Raw genomic sequence first — 21,575 nt, forward strand, 5'->3', positions numbered from 1 at the left:
CTGGACTATAACCTGGTGTTGTGTGACTTTTAACGAAAATTGGTGGTATAGCAGATAGTGAAGAAGGTTATCTAAGAGTACAATAGGACCTTGATCAACTGTGCCAGTGGGCCGAGGAATGGCAGATGCAGTTTAGTTCAGATAAATGGGAGATGCTGCATTTTTGGTAAGACAAACTAGGGCAGGCAGGACTTGCACAGTTAATGGCAGGCCTCTGGGGAGTGTTATTCAACAGAGACCTAGGGGTGCAGGTATATAATTCCTTGAAAGTGGCACATCAGATAGACAAGGTAGTGAAGGTGGCATTTGCACATTTGCTTTCATTAGTTACAGCATCAACTACAGGTGTTGGGATTACAATTGTACAAAACATTGGTGAGGCCATGTTTGCAGCACTGCATACAATTCTGGTCGACCCGCCGTAAGATGAATGTTATTTAACTGTACAGGGTGCAAAAAAAGTTTGGGATGTTAATGAGGTTTGAGTTCTAAGAAAAGACTGGTGAAATAATTGCACAAAGGCCAGTATCCTGTCACCAAGTCACTCTTTATTCACTTGTGCACAGTACACTGGCTGTGGCCAACGAGCTCAGAGTCAGTCCTCTGGACTGAGGAGATAGTAAATCTCCTGGTTATATCGATCATCCAGAGTTTTCCAGATTAGCCTAGGTTAACCATCCTAATCAAGAATCTTATAGTCAACAAGATCCAATTGGTTCCTATCACTACAATTGGATAGGCTAGGACTTTATTCTCTAGAGTATGAGGGGTGACCTTCGGAGGTTTATAAAATTACAAGGGGCTTAGATAAGGTGAATAACCAAGGCCATGGGAGTCTAAAACTAGAGGGAGAAGGGAATGATTTAAAAATAACCTGAAGGTCAACTTTTTCACACAAAGGGTGACATGTATATGGAAAAAGCTGCCAAAAGAAGTGGTAGCGGTGGGTATAATTACAACATTATAGTATACTCCACAACCATCTGATGAAGGAACAGCACTCCGAAAGCTGGTGTTTCCAAATAAACCTGTTGGACTATAACCTGATATTGTGTGATTTTTAACATTGTACACCCCAGTCCATCACCGGCATCTTCAAGTCATTATAAAAGAAATTTAGGCAATTGCATAAATAGATGCATACAAATCCAACATAATCACATGCACATATACACTGTAATAAGCATTAACTCTATACAAACACTCCTTTAACACAAACACAGAAACCTAACACGGGACTCTTAAAATGGAGTGCTAGTACCCCTATCTCTGAGCCATGAGACCTAGTTTCAAATGATATGTAAGGACATCTCTGATTAGGTTGATTAGAAACTACCTACAAACCTAGCACAAATAAATAGCTACAAAGACATAAATTGCAGCAATATTCATGCTTCATAAACAAATATACATATTAGAAATACAGACATAATCAGTTACAAACAAATACTGGCAGCTTAAACAACTCAATGCAAGAAATCTTAGTAATGAATAGCTCAATGATTGAATAATTGAATGACTGAATGGTTGAATGAATGAATGACTGAATCAAGAAATCTGTGAGTAATATATTACAAATTTTACATATAGCAAAGATCTGTAGCAGTTTGTTGACAACACCTCCCTATATTTATTAAATTTATGTGACTACTCACCAAAAGCGAAAGTACAGGGAATTTTCTAACTTGTGTTTAAAAAGCACTCCAATTAACAAAGGCATTTTGATGGCTTTGTTTCACTAGCTTTTAATTCTACATGTTATGAATGAAATAAACTGATCAAAAATGAAAGACCAAACACCAACTGCTTAGCCCACATTTTATCCTGATATTTTAAAGGCCAATCCAAATGGAATAACAGCATTAGAATGTCTGCAGCTTAAAATGCAGTATGAAGATGTAACCTGTTTAACTGCATATCATTGGAACACAGTGCAGGAGCATACCTCGCTACATATACATCACTGCCTCAGAATGAAGTATTGATATGGATAACTCTGCAAGTAATGTCGAAGTTCAAGGAGCAAAAGTGAAAACAGTGGTCCAAATCTTCCAACTAGCATCAATGCAGCGTGCATTGCCACTGCCTGTGTCATTTACATTTACTCGGCCAGCACTCGCTATCCTGGCTGAGGTTTCAATGGGCTAATGCATATGCCCACAGGGAAGACTGTTGAACGCATTAAAATATGATAAAGACAGGACACATTCTCTTTTCATGATATGAGCTGCCTTATTAAGTTATGTTTTGAATATTCTGGTCTTTCACTGCAATAATGAGTTTGTGACTTGGGTGAGGTGGTCAGCTCAGTTATGCTAATTTCTGAGTTAGACCAGGTTAAGTGGTGTAATACTTCCTGGATGCAAATGCAGGTAAATCCTGCATATTTGGCTCTAGTCTTTGACAGTGAGGTCAATGTCAAATACTTTAGTGAAGAGCTCCAGAAAATGAAAAATCAATCAGGAGTTTAAACTTCCCAGGCAATTTATGTGCATGTACATGGTAGGACTTCATGAGCTCCTGATGCACACACCTCCCATCTTATGTTTAATCTCTAACAATCTGGATATTGGAAGACTTGTGTCTATATTTATTTGCAGACATAAATATTTCTTTGCACTGCAAATTTTATTACAGTATGTAATGTTATTAAGTCATTGTCAAATGGTTTTCGATATTCCCATGAATTCACTTACCCTCTGGAAACTTCTTGTTGAATGAAATTCACATTGCATCATATCAAAGAATATTGCAATTGTAGCTTTGCGCAGTTCAGTTTCTGGAATAAGAGTCATCTCCAAGATCGGACCCACCATTTCTGGGATAAATTTGATTTTGTGCTGGCCTTGAAGGAAAGAATAGCCCATAAAGACAAAGAATATAAAAGAAAATATTTGCTACTGCATAAAATTAAGCAAATTTACAAAATAAGCCATGCATTATTATAAAATGTTAGTAGCATCTGACAAAACAAGGGAATAAAACCAACAAAATAGCTTTACTTAACTAATAAGTAGGCTTAAATTTAAACAATCTGCCAGTTTGTTTCCTGATATTTTAATATCAATTTATTGTCTCTGACTCAAAGAGGTTGGTCTTTTAACACCACCTATTAGTCAATTAGCATGCTTAACTGCAATGTAACAACAATATTCTAGTGGCCTTACTGTACTACCTAGTCTAATTATAAGGGCACTTAAAATCCATCTATATTGGGCAACCACTACTTAAGAAAATCCACTCAAGTTTCTTTTGGAGTCATCAACTTCCAAGCGGATTAAACACAATCAACAGAAGGGCCACATTTAACACAACTCTTTCGTTTGAAAATTAGGCACTTGTTATAAACATAACAAATGACTTCTGAACATATTTATTTTCTAAGGGAGGGTCAATTATTTGCTGTTGATGACTTTGCCTTCTTTATCCTCCAATTCACCTGGTTGTACTAGGATCTGTGCGTTGTGTTTTTGCATTGGCTTGTGCAAGTACAGTACATAGCTGATGGGTTATTATTGTAATAATTCTACTTGTGTACATGAAAAGGTTGTGAAATGTTCTTCAGTGATCTTCATTTCAATAACTGGTATATCATATATAAAACTATGCTTCATTTCAGCAGGATTTGTTTACTTCTATAAATTCTTACACTGAAATAAAGTTAAAAATCACACGACACCAGGTGATAATCCAACAGATTTATTTGGAAGTACTAGCTTTCACAGTGCTGCTCCTTCATCAGGGTAACTAGTGGGGCAGGATCTTAAAGCACAGAATTCATTGCAAAAGATCACAATGTCATGCAATTAAAACAATATATTGAACAAACCTAGATTGCTGTTAAGTCTTTCATCTTTTAGAATGGTTTGCAGGTTTTGGTTTATTAATATGTAAATCCCAGAACTTCTCTGAAGTCGAATTCTCGAGATAATTTAAGGTTTTATTTTAAAAAATGACATCGCAGCTCAGACAATGTATTAAAGGTGTGAGGTTAGAGTCTGTCTGTATCCCAATCTTGAGTCAGACTGGTTCTATTTCCAAAGTAGGAATTGTTATATGGATTGAATGCCTGCAGGTTGTGTGCTTTTTCAGCAAAATAGAATGTATCTGCAAATACAATTCTGCAAATGCAAATTTCAATGTTCACCACCAAGAGTGGCTTGGTAGCAGTACTACTGATCGAGCTGGTCAGGTCCTAAAGGACTTGCTGTTTGACTGGCACAGTCAAACTGGTAGTTGGTTAGGGAACCAACAAAAGAGAAAAACATGCTGTGTGATACTATCACCATGCTAAATGGGACAGACTTTGAACAGATCTAGACTGGGCATCCATGAGGTGGTGCTGAGGGCCATCAACAGCAGCGCAATTGTACTCCAGCACAATCTGTAACCTGGATCGGCATATTCTCAAAACTCAACCATTAACTTGAATCCAGGGGAATCAACGCTGGTTCAATGGAGAGTGCAGGAGGGCATTCCAGGGGCACCACCAGGCATTCCTGAAGATGAGGTGTCAACCTGGTGAGGCCATCTAACTGGACTACCTGCATGCCAAACAGCATAAGCAGCAAGCGATAGAAAAAACTAAATAAGTCCCACAACCAAATCAGTCAGATCAACGCTCTGCAGTCCTCCCACATCTAGTCGTGAATGGTGGTGGATGATTAAACACATCACTAGAGGAGGAGGCTCCACAAAGAATCTTATCTTCAATGATGGAAGAGCCCAACACATCAGTGCAAAAGATAAGGCTGAAGCCTTTGCAGCAATCTTCAGCTAGAAGTGCTGAGTGGATGATCCATCTCAGCCTCCTCCAGTGGTCTCCAGCATTACAGACACCAGTCTTCAGCCAAGTCGATTCACTCCATGTTAGGATATCAAGAAATGGTTGGAGACACTGGATACTGCAAAGGCTCTAGGCTCTGACACAATTCTGGCAATAGTACTAAAGACTTGGGCTCCAGAAATTGCCCCTCTCCTAGCTAAACTTTTCAGTACATTTACAAGACTGACATCTACCCTACAATGTGGAAGATTGTCCAGGTATGTCTTGTCCAAAGAAACACACGACAAATCCATCCTGGTCAATTACTGCCCATCAGTCTACTTTCAATCATCAGTAAAAAGTGATAGAAGGTGTCATCGATTATACTATCAAACAACACATGCTCAGCCATTACTTGCTCAGTGACACTCAGTTTGGATTCCACCAGGGCTGCTCAGATCCTGGCCTCATTACAGCCTGGGTTCAAACATGGACAAAAGAGCTGAAATCCAGAGGTGAGGTGAGATTGACAGCCCTTGACATCAAGGCTACATTCGACCGAGTATAGCATCAAACCATCCTAACAAAACTGGAATCAATTGGTACTACGGGGCAAACTCTCCAGTGGTTGGAGTCAAAGCTGACACATAAGATGGTTGTGGTTGTTGGAGGTCAGTCATCTCAGCTCCAGGTCATCTCTGTATTTGTTCCTCAGTATAGTGTGTTAGACCCAACTGTCTACAGCTGCTTTATCAATTACCTTCTCTCCATCATAAAGTCAGCAGGGATGTTTGCCGATGATTGCACAATGTTCAACACTGTTTGTGACTCTTCAGACACAGAAACAGCCCATGTTCAAATGCAACAAGATCTGGTCAATATCTAGGCTTGGGCTGACAAATGCAAGTAATATTCACACCACACAAATGCCAGGCTATAACCATCACCAAGAGGAGAGAATCTAATGACCACTCCTAGAAATTCAATAGTATTATCGTCACTGAATCCCACACTATCAACTTCCTCGGGGTTATCATTGACTAGAAACTCAACTGGACTCATCACATAAGCACAGTGGTTACAAGAGCAGATCAGAGGCTTGAAGCACTGCGGCAAGTAACTCATCTCCTGACTCCCCAATGCCTGACCACCATCTACAAGGCACAAGTCATGAGTGTGATGGAATACTCCCTACTTGCCTGGATGAGTGCAGCCCCAAACTCAAGAAACTTGACACCACCCAGGACAAAGCAGCCCGCCTGATTAGCACTACATCCATTAACATCTACTCCCTTCATTACTGATGCTCATTAGCAGCATTACGTACTATCTACAAGATGCACTGCAAATATTCAGCAAGAAGCCTCAGATAGCACCTTCCAAACCATCACTGTTTCCATCTAGAAGGACAAGGGTAGCTGATACTTGGGAACACTACCACCACTTTCCCTCCAAGCCACTCATATATTCCTGACTTAGAAATATATTGCTGTTCCTTCACTGTCACTGGCTCAAAATCCTGGAATTCCCTCCCTAAGGGCAACATGGATCAACCTACAACAGATGACTGCAGCAGTTCAAGAAGGCAGCTCAACATTACCTTCTTAAGGACAACTAGGATGGGCAATAAATGCTGGCCAGCCAGCAATGCCCACATCCCACAATTGAATAATTTAAAAAAATCACCTAAAAGATTTTATAACCTGCACAAGGTTCAGGATTTGCTCAGTTCACACCTTGGATTCTGAGGTGCCCATACAATTATTCTACATGCAATGCTGTTTTTATTGGGTAATGTGAGAGTTGGGATGGGGAGGAGACATCCTCATTCTTGCCACATCTACAGTAACCTGCTGTGTGTGTGTCAAATGGTTTGAACAGCACACATGTGAATCCGTTCAACAGCATGAAAGGTCCATGCAGAGGCATCCAATTGCCCTCTGTGTTAAAGGCCTCCATGTTCCAGCATTTTGAAGATGTTGCTTGAATATTTATTCATGCAACTGCTAAATGATCATGTTTCTGAGCAGCTGTTTTGATTTTGATATTTCCCCAAAGACTCATTGGAACTATCTCCAATTGATCCAGGCACAGAAACTGTGGTCACCTCTGTGGATACAAATGGATGAAAAACACATGGGCCTGGAATCTCAGCATCAGCTTCAAGCCCCAGCAGATGTGCAGTCATCTTCTAATATGGAGTTTCTATCCAGAGGTACCCTCACAATGCAGCGAAAATGCAGGGAAGCCATGTTGCTCATCTGTCGTCGATCGCCGTGCAGATGCCAGGAAACATCATCACTATTCTCTGTTTCGAGGTGGCAGTCATAATGTCATGTCATGATGGCCAGCATATCTAAAATGCAGTCCCTCCTCCACCTCAGGTCCCCATGCAGGTCATGTATGGAAGTTCACTAAGTACAGACAAAGAACTGCACTTAAACCTTTAGATGCTTTGCTCCAGACAACTGAAAGATGCAATGAGGCTCTGTGATGGCCAATGAGAATCCATGAGAGCCACAGCTTTGTATCAAGTGGAACAATGAGGACATTCTTCATGAGGAACAACATCTTCAGCATCCATAACATGGCAACATTGGCTAAAGTAAAATCGACAGGATTTCTTTGTACACCTTTGCGTGAAGTCATCCTGCAGTGACTAAATGTTTTAATGCTATAAGGACTGTTAAAACCCAAGTACGAGATCAGCTTAGTAGTTTGATTTTTTTTTACATTTTCTCTGTCATTGGTTAAAGTTAAGGCTAAAGTTGATGGAACCTGACACAACAGCCTAATGCTTCATCGTTCAATTATGACAAAAGTTTCATGCAAGTGTAGGCACAATGTTGTCATTCGTACAAAACTATAACAACGTGTGGCACTAAGGATGACTGGTCTTTATTCCTTCATTTTTGTAGCTGCAGGTAAAGTCACAGTTGCTCGCAGAGCTGATGATGAAAAGAGACATCATATTTTAAAATGCAATGTATTTACAATCATGTTTCACTCTTGCAAGTTTTCTTCTTCCTCTACATCTCATTATCTCTAGGTGCATTCTCAGGATCTGTAGTTGGGATGGAGCTATGCTGGGCATTACCTAGACAGATGCAGACGCACCCTCTTTGACACCACATTGATCTGTGTGGCAACTTCAGACCAGATTGGCAGGGTCTGATGTTGTCGTCTCTTCTGTATGTCAGAAGAAACAGGACAGCCCATGTGTCTTCACTCACTCTACGACCACCTCCCCACGCCTGCCCCCGCCATCCCCTCACACACACACACACACACATCTCTCTCTCTCTCTCTCTCTCTCTCTCACACACACACACACACACACACACAAACAAGTCAAAATGATCAAGTCAGCAAAGTGAGATGACAATTTCCATTTTTCGGACACTTCCTTTACAATTGTGCCGCAATACTATGAAAGACAGTTGTGAGCATTCACTGTTTCATCGGATGCAGAATGCAGATGAAAATGCCTGAAACTGATACTTAGCTAATTTTTGGTAAAATTCAGCTGGAGGTAACTAATTAATTCTACTTATTGGATGATGGCATTTAATATTTCAATACACTCCCCTGTCACTCTTCAAAAAAGAAATCAGTGTCAGGTATTATATACTTTGCAAAATAAAATGTGAAATCTACTGTGGATGCTCAAATTCAATGGACTGGAAATATGAAAAATCATATTTGACCAAAATTTTACACGAGGCTCTTTCTCCACAGATGATACCTTGACTTGCTGAGTATTCTCATAATTTTCTATTTTTATTTTCAAATCCACCTTGACTGTCTCTAATCAACTGAAATGTTCAAGAAGCTGAGTCATCCCATTCTTAATTTAAGACTCTAGGAGTTTCCTCATTGACAGACTCTAGGTTAACTGGTTTATAATAAGGTGGTTTCCCTTTGTCATTATTTTGAAACAATGGACTGATAAGAATTTTCTTACCTACATGAATGGTCACTGAATCAAGACGTTTTTGGAAAATTATAGTTCAACCATCTGTAACTATTCTTTTCTTAAAACACTGGGATGAAAACAATCTTCTTGTGTCAACTCATTATTCTTTAGGGTCATGCATTTTTCCATTACTGTTAGCTAGCTCATGTTAATTTTGTTCAGCCTCTGTCCCTTATTCAATAATTGTTTCCCTGTCAAGTCTAGCACGTTGACCTCTTCTTTTATTGTAAATAATGATTCAGCGTGTCCAAGTTTACTTACTTTTATTGTTAACATAACTGTTACCAGTTTTGAAGGGCTTTCTCAGTCAAAAGGCCATGGCTCAAGACTGAACAGGTCAGCACAAAAATCTAAGCTGCAACTCCAATGGTTTACAGGGAAATGTTGCACTATGAATGGGCCATCTTTGGGATGGAGACCTTAAACATCGTCCTCTCCACCTTTTGAGCCTTTCTCAATGAAGACAATCCAGCACTGGTGTCATTGCACCAACTTTCTTCTTCATTTTCCTTACTCCAGAGTACCTTACCTCCAGGAAATTAACCACTCACATAAAGAAAGTAGGCAAAAGTGAGGACTGCAGATGCTGGAAACCAGAGTTTAGATTAGAGTGGTGCTGGAAAAGCACAGCAGGTCAGGCAGCATCCGAGGAGCAGGAAAATTGACATTTCGGGCAAAAGCCCTTCATCAGGAAGGGCTGAAATTTCTATGCAGCTGCATTCTTCCAAGGCACATGAATCTAGTGAGTGATCTCTTCATCACACATAAAGAAAGTCTACACAACAGAAAGGACACAGTTCAACCTCAGGCATCCTCAATCCAAAATGAAAATCACTTCAACCACAAAACCACAAACAGGACTAGGATATGTGGATGATCTTTTTGTGCTACTCACTCAGAAACTGATTTCCAGGTCATTACCGACTTCTTCCACAAAGCCATTTGAGCAAACAGACTTTTCACTGAGCACTTAAGATGCCTTTTGTACGTCAAAATTCAGACTTCTGAAGCAATGATTCACCCAGAACTCACTTTCAGGAGTGTGGTGGAAGTGCCTAAGGAGTGTTCTGAAAGCATCCCTGAGGGATCAAACAGTTACTTGATGTTTAGGAGCCCCTGGCTTGTGACCCACCAAAACAAAGAAGAGTTATTGAAGAAGGCACTGAACACATCAAGAGATTTCATTGGGAGAATGCAGAAGTGGTAAAGGAGTCTGAGAGAGTTCACGGAACTCCAAACTCTCATCTGCCTTACTCTTCAAGTATCACCAGCTCAACCCTCAGACTGCCCACTGTATATATCAACTACCTCAGAATTCATTAAACCGAGTGGAAGGAAATCACCCTTGATCGTGAGGGACTGTGTAAGAAAGGTACTTCAGAAAGTAATTTATTGGCTTCATTGGCTCTAAACTAGTTTGGGATGTCTTGAGAATATGAAAGGCTCTGCATAAAACAAAATATATAGAATACTTTCTTCCATGGATGCTACCTATGAAGCTGTACACTAAAATGAAGGGTGTCAACACTGCCCAACTAATACTACTATTCCATCAGGAAGGCACAAATACAGTGATAATCGCTCACTAGATTCATGTGCCTTGGAAGAATGCAGCTGCATAGAAATTTCAGAAGTTTCTTAATATCTAAGTACTTGGTTATGTTTTAAGAAACCTGCTTGAGCTGACTATGCCCAAGTAAACACACCCATATAAAATAAGTGAGGATCATGTGACAGACCCTCAGTGGACAAGCCTTCATTGGGATCATAGTTGAATAATAATAATGTCAAAAGGCCATATGAATCTCTGAAACCATGGTCAGAAATTAAGTGCTCTTTGACTGGGTGAGAGCGATTGCAGGCCCAGTTTCTTTGACTGCACTCAATTCCAGTGTGGCCCACGTGAAGCTTTGCCAATCAAAGTTCTAAGTTGCATCAACCTTAAAGTTGAAAGAACATAGAACATAGAACAATACAGCACAGAACAGGCCCTTCGGCCCACGATGTTGCGCCGAACATTTGTCCTAGCTTAAGCACCTACCCATGTACCTATTTAGACAACCCCAACATACACAAATACCTTCTACATTGAGTAATGTGCAAAATATCAAGTCTTAAACCAAGTTGGAAGATTGAAAAACCTCTAATAAAATCCATTAATTCACTTCCTAAAATGGATAAATGAATGATTAAGATGGATTAAATGCTTCAGTAACAAAGATGTGAAATTATCTACAACAGAACATCATGAATTTACTGCGCTATGTGTGTCTTCTGTGTAATGTGAATAATCACTGGTAAATGACGGAATTTAAGGTTGGATTGGCATTTTGGAGTTTTACTAGATTGCCTTTGAGAACTGGGGAATATTGATCTCGTTGAAGATTTCAGCCGTCATTGTTTACCATCTCCAGGAGATTTAGAGGGCTGTGTAGAGACGCATAACAAGGGGAAAGCATGACAGATTTGAAAGTAAAAGATAATGGCCCAAATGGCCTTTCTTAATTCCTTGTTTTCGTTTCTGTAAAGATATTAGGAGTTTAAATTAATTTGAAAAATGGATTTTTTACAACTTTACTGCAGATAATATTCTCTTTTGTTTTGAAAGTATATTTTAAGAGTATAAAGCACAGCATAGATCCTGAAGTATAATCTCAGTCATAATATATTGCTTATAGTTAGATTCAAAGCAAGGTTTTTTTTTCACAATTGTCACCATATTCAATGTTATTGAGAATGTGACACAAAAGATCACAAGAAAGCCTGCTGGCATTTGCTTCAATCAACTGCTTTTGAAAAATAACTAATGAGCATTGCTTGCCAAATTCAATTGCATAACATTTGTTTCAAATGTTGAGGAGTCCTTTAAGAGTGTACTATTAAGAAGCTTTTGTGATTCAAATTTTCAAACCTTATTTGCATTGGATGGCAATTTATGGTTAGCGTTTTACAATCATCAAAAATCATGCATATCCAAACTTTGCTCGCAATTACTGTAGCTTTAAATATCTTTTCTTTTAAAATAATAATGTTTCACAAAATATGCCATTCAAGAACACACAGAACATGTATAAATGTCAAAGATAAATTTTACATTTCGGAAATACGAACAACATAATTAATCTTTGAAATAACCCAGAAATTGACAAATATTTCTTAATAATCTTTGCCAAAAACATTGCGTGCCTGGTTAAAAACATTCTAATATTAAGAACATTTCCTTTCAAAAAGGAAAGCAGATATGTGTGTGCGTCCCTTATTTGTGATATGAAAAAGAAAATAATTCTTTTCATGTAGTATCTCTCAGTATTTGGTCATATAATCAAACAACCTGATAAAACTCCTTATTTCTACAACCAAACTGCAAATGTAGCCTGAATCTAAACTAAGTAAAGCAGTAAACAATGGATGATGGAAATCACAAACAAAAACAGAAATTGCAAGAGAAAGTAAGCAGGCTGGCGGTAACTGTGGAGAGAATGTGGAGTTAACATGTCGAGTCAGTGACCATTCGAATTACAGTGACACTAAAGAGAGATTCTTTCTCCACTTATTGCTGAATTCAATTTGGGCATCAACTCTGGATTTACACGTCCCAAGCTAATACAAAGCAGACTAACAACACAATCATTACCCAGAACAGGCAGAGTTTTGTTCTTTGGGTATGTGTGTGTGTTGGCAATGTTGAAAAGTGCCTTGGATTTTAATGGTACATTCACTCAATCATAAGATGATAAAATCCAGTTCTAAATGCTTCATGTGCCTTGGGATCAAGTTAGTTATCTTGAAAGATGTGCTGCTGTTGAGATGTAACTCCAGCAAGATATTTCAGGATATAGAAGGACACTGAGTAAAGGACTAACATAGTGAATAGTGCAGATGCTGAGATAAAGCTATTGTCTATTGTTCATTGCAACCTGCCTTAAAATGATTTCTGAGTGATCTACAGACATGTCTTGATTTGAAGTCTTCTACTGAACTTGGTTACTTAAGTGCAATCGGAAAGCTATTTTTCACACAAAAGATCATGGACATTTGGATTCTCTCTAATAAAAGACTATGAATACTTATTTAATGAAATCAATGGACATCGGTCAAGTTGGGTAAATATTATGGTTTATTTTGATTCATTCAGGGGATGTATTGCTCACCCTAATTGTCCTTGAAAACTGTCCTTGATGATGAGCTGCCTTCTTAAACCACTGTCTGGGTATAGGTTAACCAAGATCCAACTAAATTGCAGAATAGATTTGGGAAACCGAGTGTGTCGATTTACATTCCTTCGCATATCCTTTTCCTCATCCTCCAGATATAAATGAATAGCCATGAGTGCTAGGCAGGACTTGTTCAAGTACAACTGCCATGGGCAGTGACAGCAAAATAAAAGCACAATGTAAAGAAATAGAGATGAATGGTTGAAAATACATCAACTTCCTACAAGTACCTGCCAAATTGCTTGACATGGATTATAAGAGAGCTCACTATCAAATATGTTTCATTAGGTTTGCTGAACAAACTCCAGTTACAGAGACCTCACAGCAAGAAATCTAGTTTACTAACTTATATTGGTCCCTTAATAAGATCACAACACACTGGAGAAACTCAGCAAACCTGGTAGCGTATGTGGAGAGGGAAACACTCTTCTGCTGTCATGTTGGACACAAATGTTAACTCTGTTGTGGGATGTGGCCATTATGACAAAGTCAGCAATTATTTTTCATGCCAAATATCCCTTAAGAAAGAGTGACCTGTCGCCTTCTTGAAATACTTTGATTTATTGTTGAAGTTTTAAACAATTAGTTTGCAAGGGCATTTCAAGGACAGTTAAGACTCAACCACGTAACTGTTGGAATGGAATCTCATAAAGGCCAGATGAAAGAAGGAGGACAGATTTAGTTCCCAAAACAGTTAACTTTCTACATTAATCTAATTGTTTCATGGTCACATTACTAATAGTATCATTTTATTGCAGATTTGTTTTTAATTAACTGAATTTAAATACCCTCAAATAGCATGAAGAAAACTGAACTCATGCTTTTGAATTATTACTCTGCCTTGATTACTCTGCCAGTAATTTAAGGCAATGCCACCATACCCAATGCTTGCAAATTTTGGCTTTTTCAAACAATATTTGCAGTCCAATGGATTCCAGGTCGACGTATCCTTAACAGGCCATTAATATCATTGCTGTCTTTCAGACATTGCTACACACTAATTAGCTGTTTACTTGCTTCCAAAATGACTGATTATATTTCAAAAGGACATGTAGAATACAATGTAAAGGTAATTTTATTTTTGGTTTCAATGATGAATTAACTGTTATCCTGGAAAAAAGGATGGCCTAAGACAGAAGATGTATAAATTTCTTTGCATTAAAAATACCTTATTATTATTCTGTCTATTCATAGACACAACTTACCAAGGTTATACCACATGTCCCTGATCTCAAATCCAATTTGTCTCCTCATGTCACCATATCTGAAAAAAAACATAAATTCACTTCATCATAGTTAATGTTTTACTAATTTTAACACAAGCTAATTTCTATCAAAAAATAAAACCTGGCAGTACAAATTCGCATTGCAAGATCCCACATGACAAATCGTTGTTTGCATTCATCAGGTCAGCCAGCATACAATTAAAAATAAGAACAATTTAAACAGGTGGGAAGAGGAAAACACAAACAAAAAATTAGTGTGTCAAACCTGCATTTCCTCTGCTGTTATATGTTGTACATCTTGCAGTTGTGAAAATGTGATAAAGCAGCCATATATGAAATGTTAACTTCACTCTTCTCTAACAGATACTGCTAGACTTGCTGAGTGTTTCTCACAGCTTGCCTTTGTCGAATGCTTTGTCAACAATTCAGGAGGATGTCTCATTTTGATTTTTATAACTTACTATACTATTTAAAGACATTTGGGCGAACAGTTAAAAGTGGTTGGAATTTTGGGGAGCAGATTGGAATGCTGGGCATTGAATCAGACATACCCCATTAAAGCTTAAATTCCAACCTACAGTGGAGTGAAATGAAAAAAATTATAAAGTCGGAGAGTAAAATGGAGAGTAACATTTATGGAGTTTCCATGCAGTTCCCACTGCAGTTCACATCGTGGGTGTGAGAAACAAATTGAAATGTCACACTGATGCCCTAGCAGGCAGTTTCTTAAGGCGTAGGCTAGGCTGCAGGAATAGAGCAATATGAGTTTCATTTTGTAATCATACCTGATGTGGCAATGTTTGATAATGTGCATATGAAGTTGGAAATGCCCTACTTCTCAGTTCTAATATCCAGTACCATGATAAGCACTAAATAAGGCAGTAAAAAATAGCTGGGAATAGATTTTTGAAAGGTAACCTTTTATTTGAGTTAAGTGATTATAAATAATATTATAAATAACAAGTCTTTTAAAATGGATTTTGAAGAGATGTTTCACATTACATTCTGAATTTTAACTAACCATCAGTTAAATCAACCTCTTTCTTTTTAAAACCTCGGTCATTTTGATCCGATAATTAAAAATAATACAAATGTATGTAAGTATCTAAATGCTTTTGTTAAAGGTATTTACTTTTTCAGAATACGATAGTCATGGAAATATAAAATGTGTAATGAATAAAATATTTAAAACATTTTTAAGTGATGTGCAAATGTTGATTCAGCTTTCATCTCAGTTCCAATTCACTGAGGTGATTTGTACAGTTTCATAACTGTAAAAGAAATTGTGTTATCAATACAAATTAAAAGTTGTTCAGTAAAACAATCTCTAAGAGGTTCAAAGTCTTAACAACAAAACCACTTTTTCCAATGATTTGATCTCTCACTCATAATTCTTTCACATTCCAGCTTAGTTTCTCCTTTGTCCAAGTGCAGTACATTTTGCTCACAGTAATGTTATGTATGCAAGACATAGCACATGGAATGTTGCAAGCTCACCCGAAAAAGTATACTGCAAATTGCTTTGTAATCTTTACCCCTGTAAAAAATGGGAAGAACCCTTGGCCTGTTCTGTATTATCAACACTTCTACTGCCAATTTGAGGCAAGAAAATAATGCTCATTGCACGCTTCTGAATACTAACATAAATCTCTGTCATCTACTCAACAGAAATCCAAACTTGTATCACCTTTACTTAACTTTGTTGAAGTGTTGAGTTGCTAGATGCAAATATAATTGTGACAGTACATACTTTATAAAGTGTTGAACTCATGTTCCTGTTTGCCATCTATTCTGAGATTGCATGCTGTGCCTAACCAGAATTAGAAATGTTACATTTTCTGCCCATAGCCACTTACTGCTCAGGTTTACCTTGAGATAGGTTTATACACCGACCTTTGCATGTGTCAGGATGACATAATTCAAAGTGAAACAATTTTTAAGTATCAAAACAGTGCACATTGTTTTCTGAAATCCAATATCAAAATTTAGAGTGCAGATATTTATATTTACCAAGAAACTGAAAATCATTTATTCAACATTTCTGAGCTGTCTCCAATCAGACATTTAATTTTATCCAGGAACTGGTATTTATCCTAATCTTATACTCTCCTTAAAGTGCTGGCCTTAAGAGCCAGTTCCAGAATTTCAATATTTTTTCTGGTAACTCATTGCACCTGTTAAAAGAGGTAGTTATAGAACTGCTGAAGATATTGAATCTGCTTGGTTTTCTCTCTATGCATTCGAAGGTAGAAAATGTAACATTGCTATTGCAAGAGTAGAAGAGAAAAATGAGAAATATACTTCAGATAGCCTCCCATTGGTAGTGCACTTTTTTTTAAAAGAACAGATAACACTTGTGATTCTTCCATCTGCATAAGATGCAGACATGCAGAAAACAAAATTATTTGGGGATGGGGTAACTTTATATGCTGTATATTTGCTCATGGTTGAAGAGAATAATCTTTGCAAAGCATGCTCTGCCACATGCCGCTTGTGAAGTGATTATCAAGTATCGTTGTGGTTTGCTGTGCCAAGCTACTTCGCCACTGATTGTCATATTGGAACACCATTTTCCTGACATCAAATGTCTGCCTAATGTGGAAACTTTTACCATCTTCATGTCAAGCTTGCAAGCATCCTTGGTTAGGTTATTCATGGTTAGCCTGGCTATCTTTTCATACAGAACTTCTTTAGCTTTATAAGTTAATTTTTTGAATGGATCAATGACTAGTTAATGTGGGGAAAACAAACTAGGAACAGGTCAATATCAGGCTGACAGAATGTCACAAAGATCAGTGCTTGGGCCTTAGCTATTTATAATCTAAATCAAAAGACTACTGATGCTACAAAGCTAAATAGGAATGTAAGCTTTGAGGAAGACAAAAAGAGACTACACAGGGTAACAAATGGATTAATTGAGTTGGTAAGGATATGCCAGATGGAATTTAACATAGAAAAATTTGAAGTTATCCACTCTGGATGCAAATACAGAAATATAGACCTTTTTTTGCATCTTCCAATAGTTACCATTCTCATCTAACTTTGAATACTCAACTTGGAAATTGGTATTCAGAGGGACAAATCATGGAAAATTAACATACAATCACAGTAAGAGTTAGGAAAGCAAATGGTGCATGAGCCTTCATTACAAGGGATTAGTTCCTTTCCTCCAGATATTAAAAACAGGCAAGTGCACATGATGGTCTCCTCCTTCTGGATAATGTATTTTTCTAGATGATTTCTGGCTCAAAGTGGTTTGGAAGAGGAGACCTCTCTAATCTGTACTAGGAAGTTACAGGTGTTTGCTGAGAGGTCGCTGAGATAATACCACAGAGACTGTTCTCTTTGCAATAAATCTATCAGGTCATTCCTAGTCCATATCCAACAAGAGCATACATCCACCAAGAAGCTTCCTAATTTTATACTTATTAGTTTATTGTAGTCAATTTATACATAAACCAAAAAAAAAAGAATTTTGACAGACGTTTCTATGGCCAGCAGAGAAAAAGCAGAATGATGTGTTGTTTCCCTGGTGCCAGGATCAAGGATGTCTCAGAGAGGGTGCAGAATGTTCTCACGGGGAAGAGGGGCCAGCAACAGGTCATTGTCCACATTGGAACCAATGACATTGGAAGGGAAAAGGTTGAGACTCTGAAGGGAGATTACAGAGAGTTAGGCAGAAATTTAAAAAGGAGGTCCTCAAGGGTAGTAATATCTGGATCATTCCCAGTGCTATGAGCTAGTGAGGGCAGGAATAGGAGGATAGAGCAGATGAATGCATGGCTGAAGAGCTGGTGTATGGGAGAACGATTCACTTTTTTGGATCATTGGAATCTCTTTTGGTGTAGAAGAGACCTGTACAAGAAGGATGGATTGCACCCAAATTGGAAGGGGACTAATATGCTGGCAGGAAAATTTGCTAGAACTGCTTGGGAGGATTTAAACTAGTAAGGTAGGGGGGTGGGACCCAGGGAGATAGTGAGGAAAGAGATCGATCTGAGACGGGTATAGCTGAGAACAGAAGTGAGTCAAAGAGTCAGGGACAAGATAGGACTAATAAATTAAACTGCATTTATTTCAATGCAAGGGGCCTAACAGGGAAGGCAAGTGAACTCAGGGCATGGTTAGGAACATGGGACTGGGATATCATAGCAATTACGGAAACATGGCTCAGGGATGGGCAGGATTGGCAGCTTAATGTTCCAGGATTCAAATGCTACAGGAAGGATAGAAAGGGAGGCGAGAGAGGAGGGGGAGTGGCATTTTTGATAAGAGATAGTATTACAGTTGTGCTGAGGGAGGATATTCCCAGAAATACATCCAGGGAAGTTATTTGGGTGGAACTGAGAAATAAGAAAGAAAGAGATGATCACCTTATTGGGATAGTATCATCAACCCTCTAATAGTCAGAGGGAAATTGAGAAACAAGCTTGTAAGGAGGTCTCAGCTATCTATAAGAATAATAGGGTAGTTATGGGAGGGGATTTTAACTTTCCAAACAAACATCGACTGGGACTACCATAGTGTTAAAGGTTTAGATGGAGAGGAATATCTTAAGTGTGTACAAGACAATTTTCTGATTCAGTATGTGGATGTACCTACCAGAGGAGGTGCAAAACTTGACCTACTCTTGGAAAATAAGGCAGGGCAGGTGACTGAGGGGTCAGTGAGTGAGCATTTTGGGGCCAGCGACCATAATTCTATTTGTTTTAAAATAGTGATGAAACAGGATAGACCAGATCTAAAAGTTGAAGTTCTAAATTGGAGAAAAGCCAATTTTGACAGTATTAGGCAAGAGCTTTCGAAAGCTGATTGGAGGTAGGTGTTCACAGGTAAAGGGACGGCTGGAAAATGGGCAACCTTCAGAAATGAGATAATAAGAATCCAGAGAAAGTATATTCCTGTCAGGGTGAAAGGGAAGGCTGGTAGGTATAGGGAATGCTGGATGACTAAAAAAATTGAAGGTTTGGTTAAGAAAAAGAAGGAAGCATACGTAAGGTATAGACAGGATAGATTGAGTGAATCCTTAGAAGAGTACAAAGAAAGTAGGAGTATATTTAAGAGGGAAATCAGGAGGGCAAAACGGGGACATGAGATAGCTTTGGCAAATAGAATTAAGGAGAATCCAAAGGGTTTTTACAAATATATCAAGGCCAAAAGGTAACTAGGGGAAGAATAGGGTCCCACAAAGATCAGAAAGGCAGCCTTTGTGTGGAGCAACAGAAAATGGGGGAGAAACTAAATGAATATTTTGCATCAGTATTTACTGTGGAAAAGGATATGGAAGATATAGACTGTAGAGAAATAGATGATGACATCTTGCGAAATGCCCAAATTACAGGGGAGGAAGTGCTGGATGTCTTGAAATGGTTAAAAGTGGATAAATCCCCTGGACCTGATCAGGTATATCCGAGAACTCTGTGGGAAGCTAGAAACGTGATTGCTGGGCCTCTTGCTGAGATATTTGTATCATCGATAGCCACAGGTGAGGTGCCGGAAGACTGGAGGTTGGCATACGTGGTGCCACTGTTTAAGAAGGGCGGTGAAGACAAACCAGGGAACTACAGACTGGTGAGCCTGACCTCGATGGTGGGCAAGTTGCTGGAGGGAATCCTGAGGGAGACAGGATCTACATGTATTTGGAAAGGCAAGGACTGATCATGGATAGTCTACATGGCTTTGTGCGTGGGAAATCATATCCCACAAACTTGATTGACTTTTTTGAAGAAGTAACAAAGATGACTGATGAGGGCAGAGCAGTAGATGTGATCTATATGGACTTCAGTAAGGCGTTCGATAAGGTTCCCCATGGGAGACTGATTAGCAAGGTTAGATCTCATGGAATACAGGGAGAAGTAGCCATTTGGATACAGAACTGGCTCAAAGGTAGAAGACAGAGGGTGGTGGTGGAGGGTTGTTTTTCAGTCTGGAGGCCTGTGACCAGTGGAGTGCCACAAGGATCGGTGCTGGGCCCTCTACTTTTTGTGATTTACATAAATGATTTGGATGTGAGCATAAGAGGTACAGTTAGTAAGTTTGCAGATGACACCAAAGTTGGAGATGAAGTGGACAGCGAAGAGGGTTACCTTAGATTACAACTGGATCTGGACCAAATGGGCCAATGGGCTGAGAAGTGGCAGATGGAGTTTAATTCAGATAAATGTGAGGTGCTGCATTTTGGGAAAGCAAATCTTAGCAGGACTTATACACTTAATGGTAAGGTCCTAAGGAGTGTTGCTGAACAAAGAGATCTTGGAGTGCAGGGTCATAGCTCCTTGAAAGTGGAGTCACAGGTAGATAGGATAGTGAAGACGGTGTTTGGTATGCTTTCCTTTATTGGCCAGAGTATTGAGTACAGGAGTTGGGAGGTCATGTTGAAGCTGTACAGGACATTGGGTACGCCACTGTTGGAATATTGCATGCAATTCTGGTCTCCTTCCTATCGGAAAGATGTTGTGAAACTTGAAAGGGTTCAGAAAAGATTTGCAAGGATGTCGCCAGGGTTGGAGGATCTGAGCTACAGGGAGAGGCTGAACAGGCTGGGGCTGTTTTCCCTAGAGCATCGGAGGTTGAGGGGTGACCTTATAGAGGTTTACAAAATTATGAGGGGCATGGATAGGATAAATAGACAAAGTCTTTTCCCTGGGTTCAGGGAGTCCAAATCTAGAGGGCGTAGGTTTAGATGAGAGGGGAAAAATAAAAAAGACCTAAGAGGCAACTTTTTCACGCAGAGGGTGGTACATGTATGGAATGAGCTTCCAGAGGATGTGGTGGAGGCTGGTACAATTGCAACATTTAAAGGCATTTGGATGGGTATATGAATAGGAAGGGTTTTGAGGGATATGGGCCGGGTGCTGACAGGTGGGACTAGATTGGGTTGGGATATTTGGTCGGCATGGACGGGTTGGGCCAAAGGGTCTGTTTCCATGCTGTACATCTCTATGACTATGGCCTTAGCAAGAAACATTTAGTTATTTAAATCATACTTGAAATCAACTATTTAATATATTTTCCCACTTACTTCCCAAACATATCTCCTGTAACCTCTGGGATATGCAACCCACAGCTGGGAATCCTTTCCTTGGAGAAACTGCTAATGCATCTCCACTAGACTGATTTCTGCAATGAGCATTATGTCTTATGAAGTAAAACTGAGTAGGACAGACTTAAATTACAGAGAATTCAGAAGATTGGAAACTGGTCTCAGCTGAACATAGAAAACTCTTAAGTGTCTTAACAAGATAGACGCTGGGTGGATGTTTCCTTGGTTGAGGTTTAGAACAAGTGGTCACAGTGTTGAAATAAGGCTTAGGTCATTATTACTAAAATGGGGAGAAATTTCTAGAGGGTCATGAACCTTTTGAATTCCTGAGTATAGAAATCAATAATTTTTC

General features: G+C 38.9%; 1 protein-coding gene across 1 annotated transcript in view; it reads right to left on the reverse strand.

The window, feature by feature from the left end:
- The window catches only part of dock1 (dedicator of cytokinesis 1), a 594,554-nt gene that overhangs the window by 126,190 nt on the left and 446,789 nt on the right, over positions 1-21,575 (reverse strand). The window contains exons 32-33 of the mRNA XM_060841973.1: positions 14,161-14,219; positions 2,697-2,845 (exon numbers count right to left, since the gene is read on the reverse strand). Of these exons, the coding sequence (XP_060697956.1) occupies positions 2,697-2,845; positions 14,161-14,219 (208 nt within the window). The remainder of the gene's footprint in view (positions 1-2,696; positions 2,846-14,160; positions 14,220-21,575) is intronic.

This window comes from Hemiscyllium ocellatum, chromosome 22, assembly GCF_020745735.1.
Source record: "Hemiscyllium ocellatum isolate sHemOce1 chromosome 22, sHemOce1.pat.X.cur, whole genome shotgun sequence".
In the NCBI taxonomy this organism is placed as follows: domain Eukaryota; kingdom Metazoa; phylum Chordata; class Chondrichthyes; order Orectolobiformes; family Hemiscylliidae; genus Hemiscyllium; species Hemiscyllium ocellatum.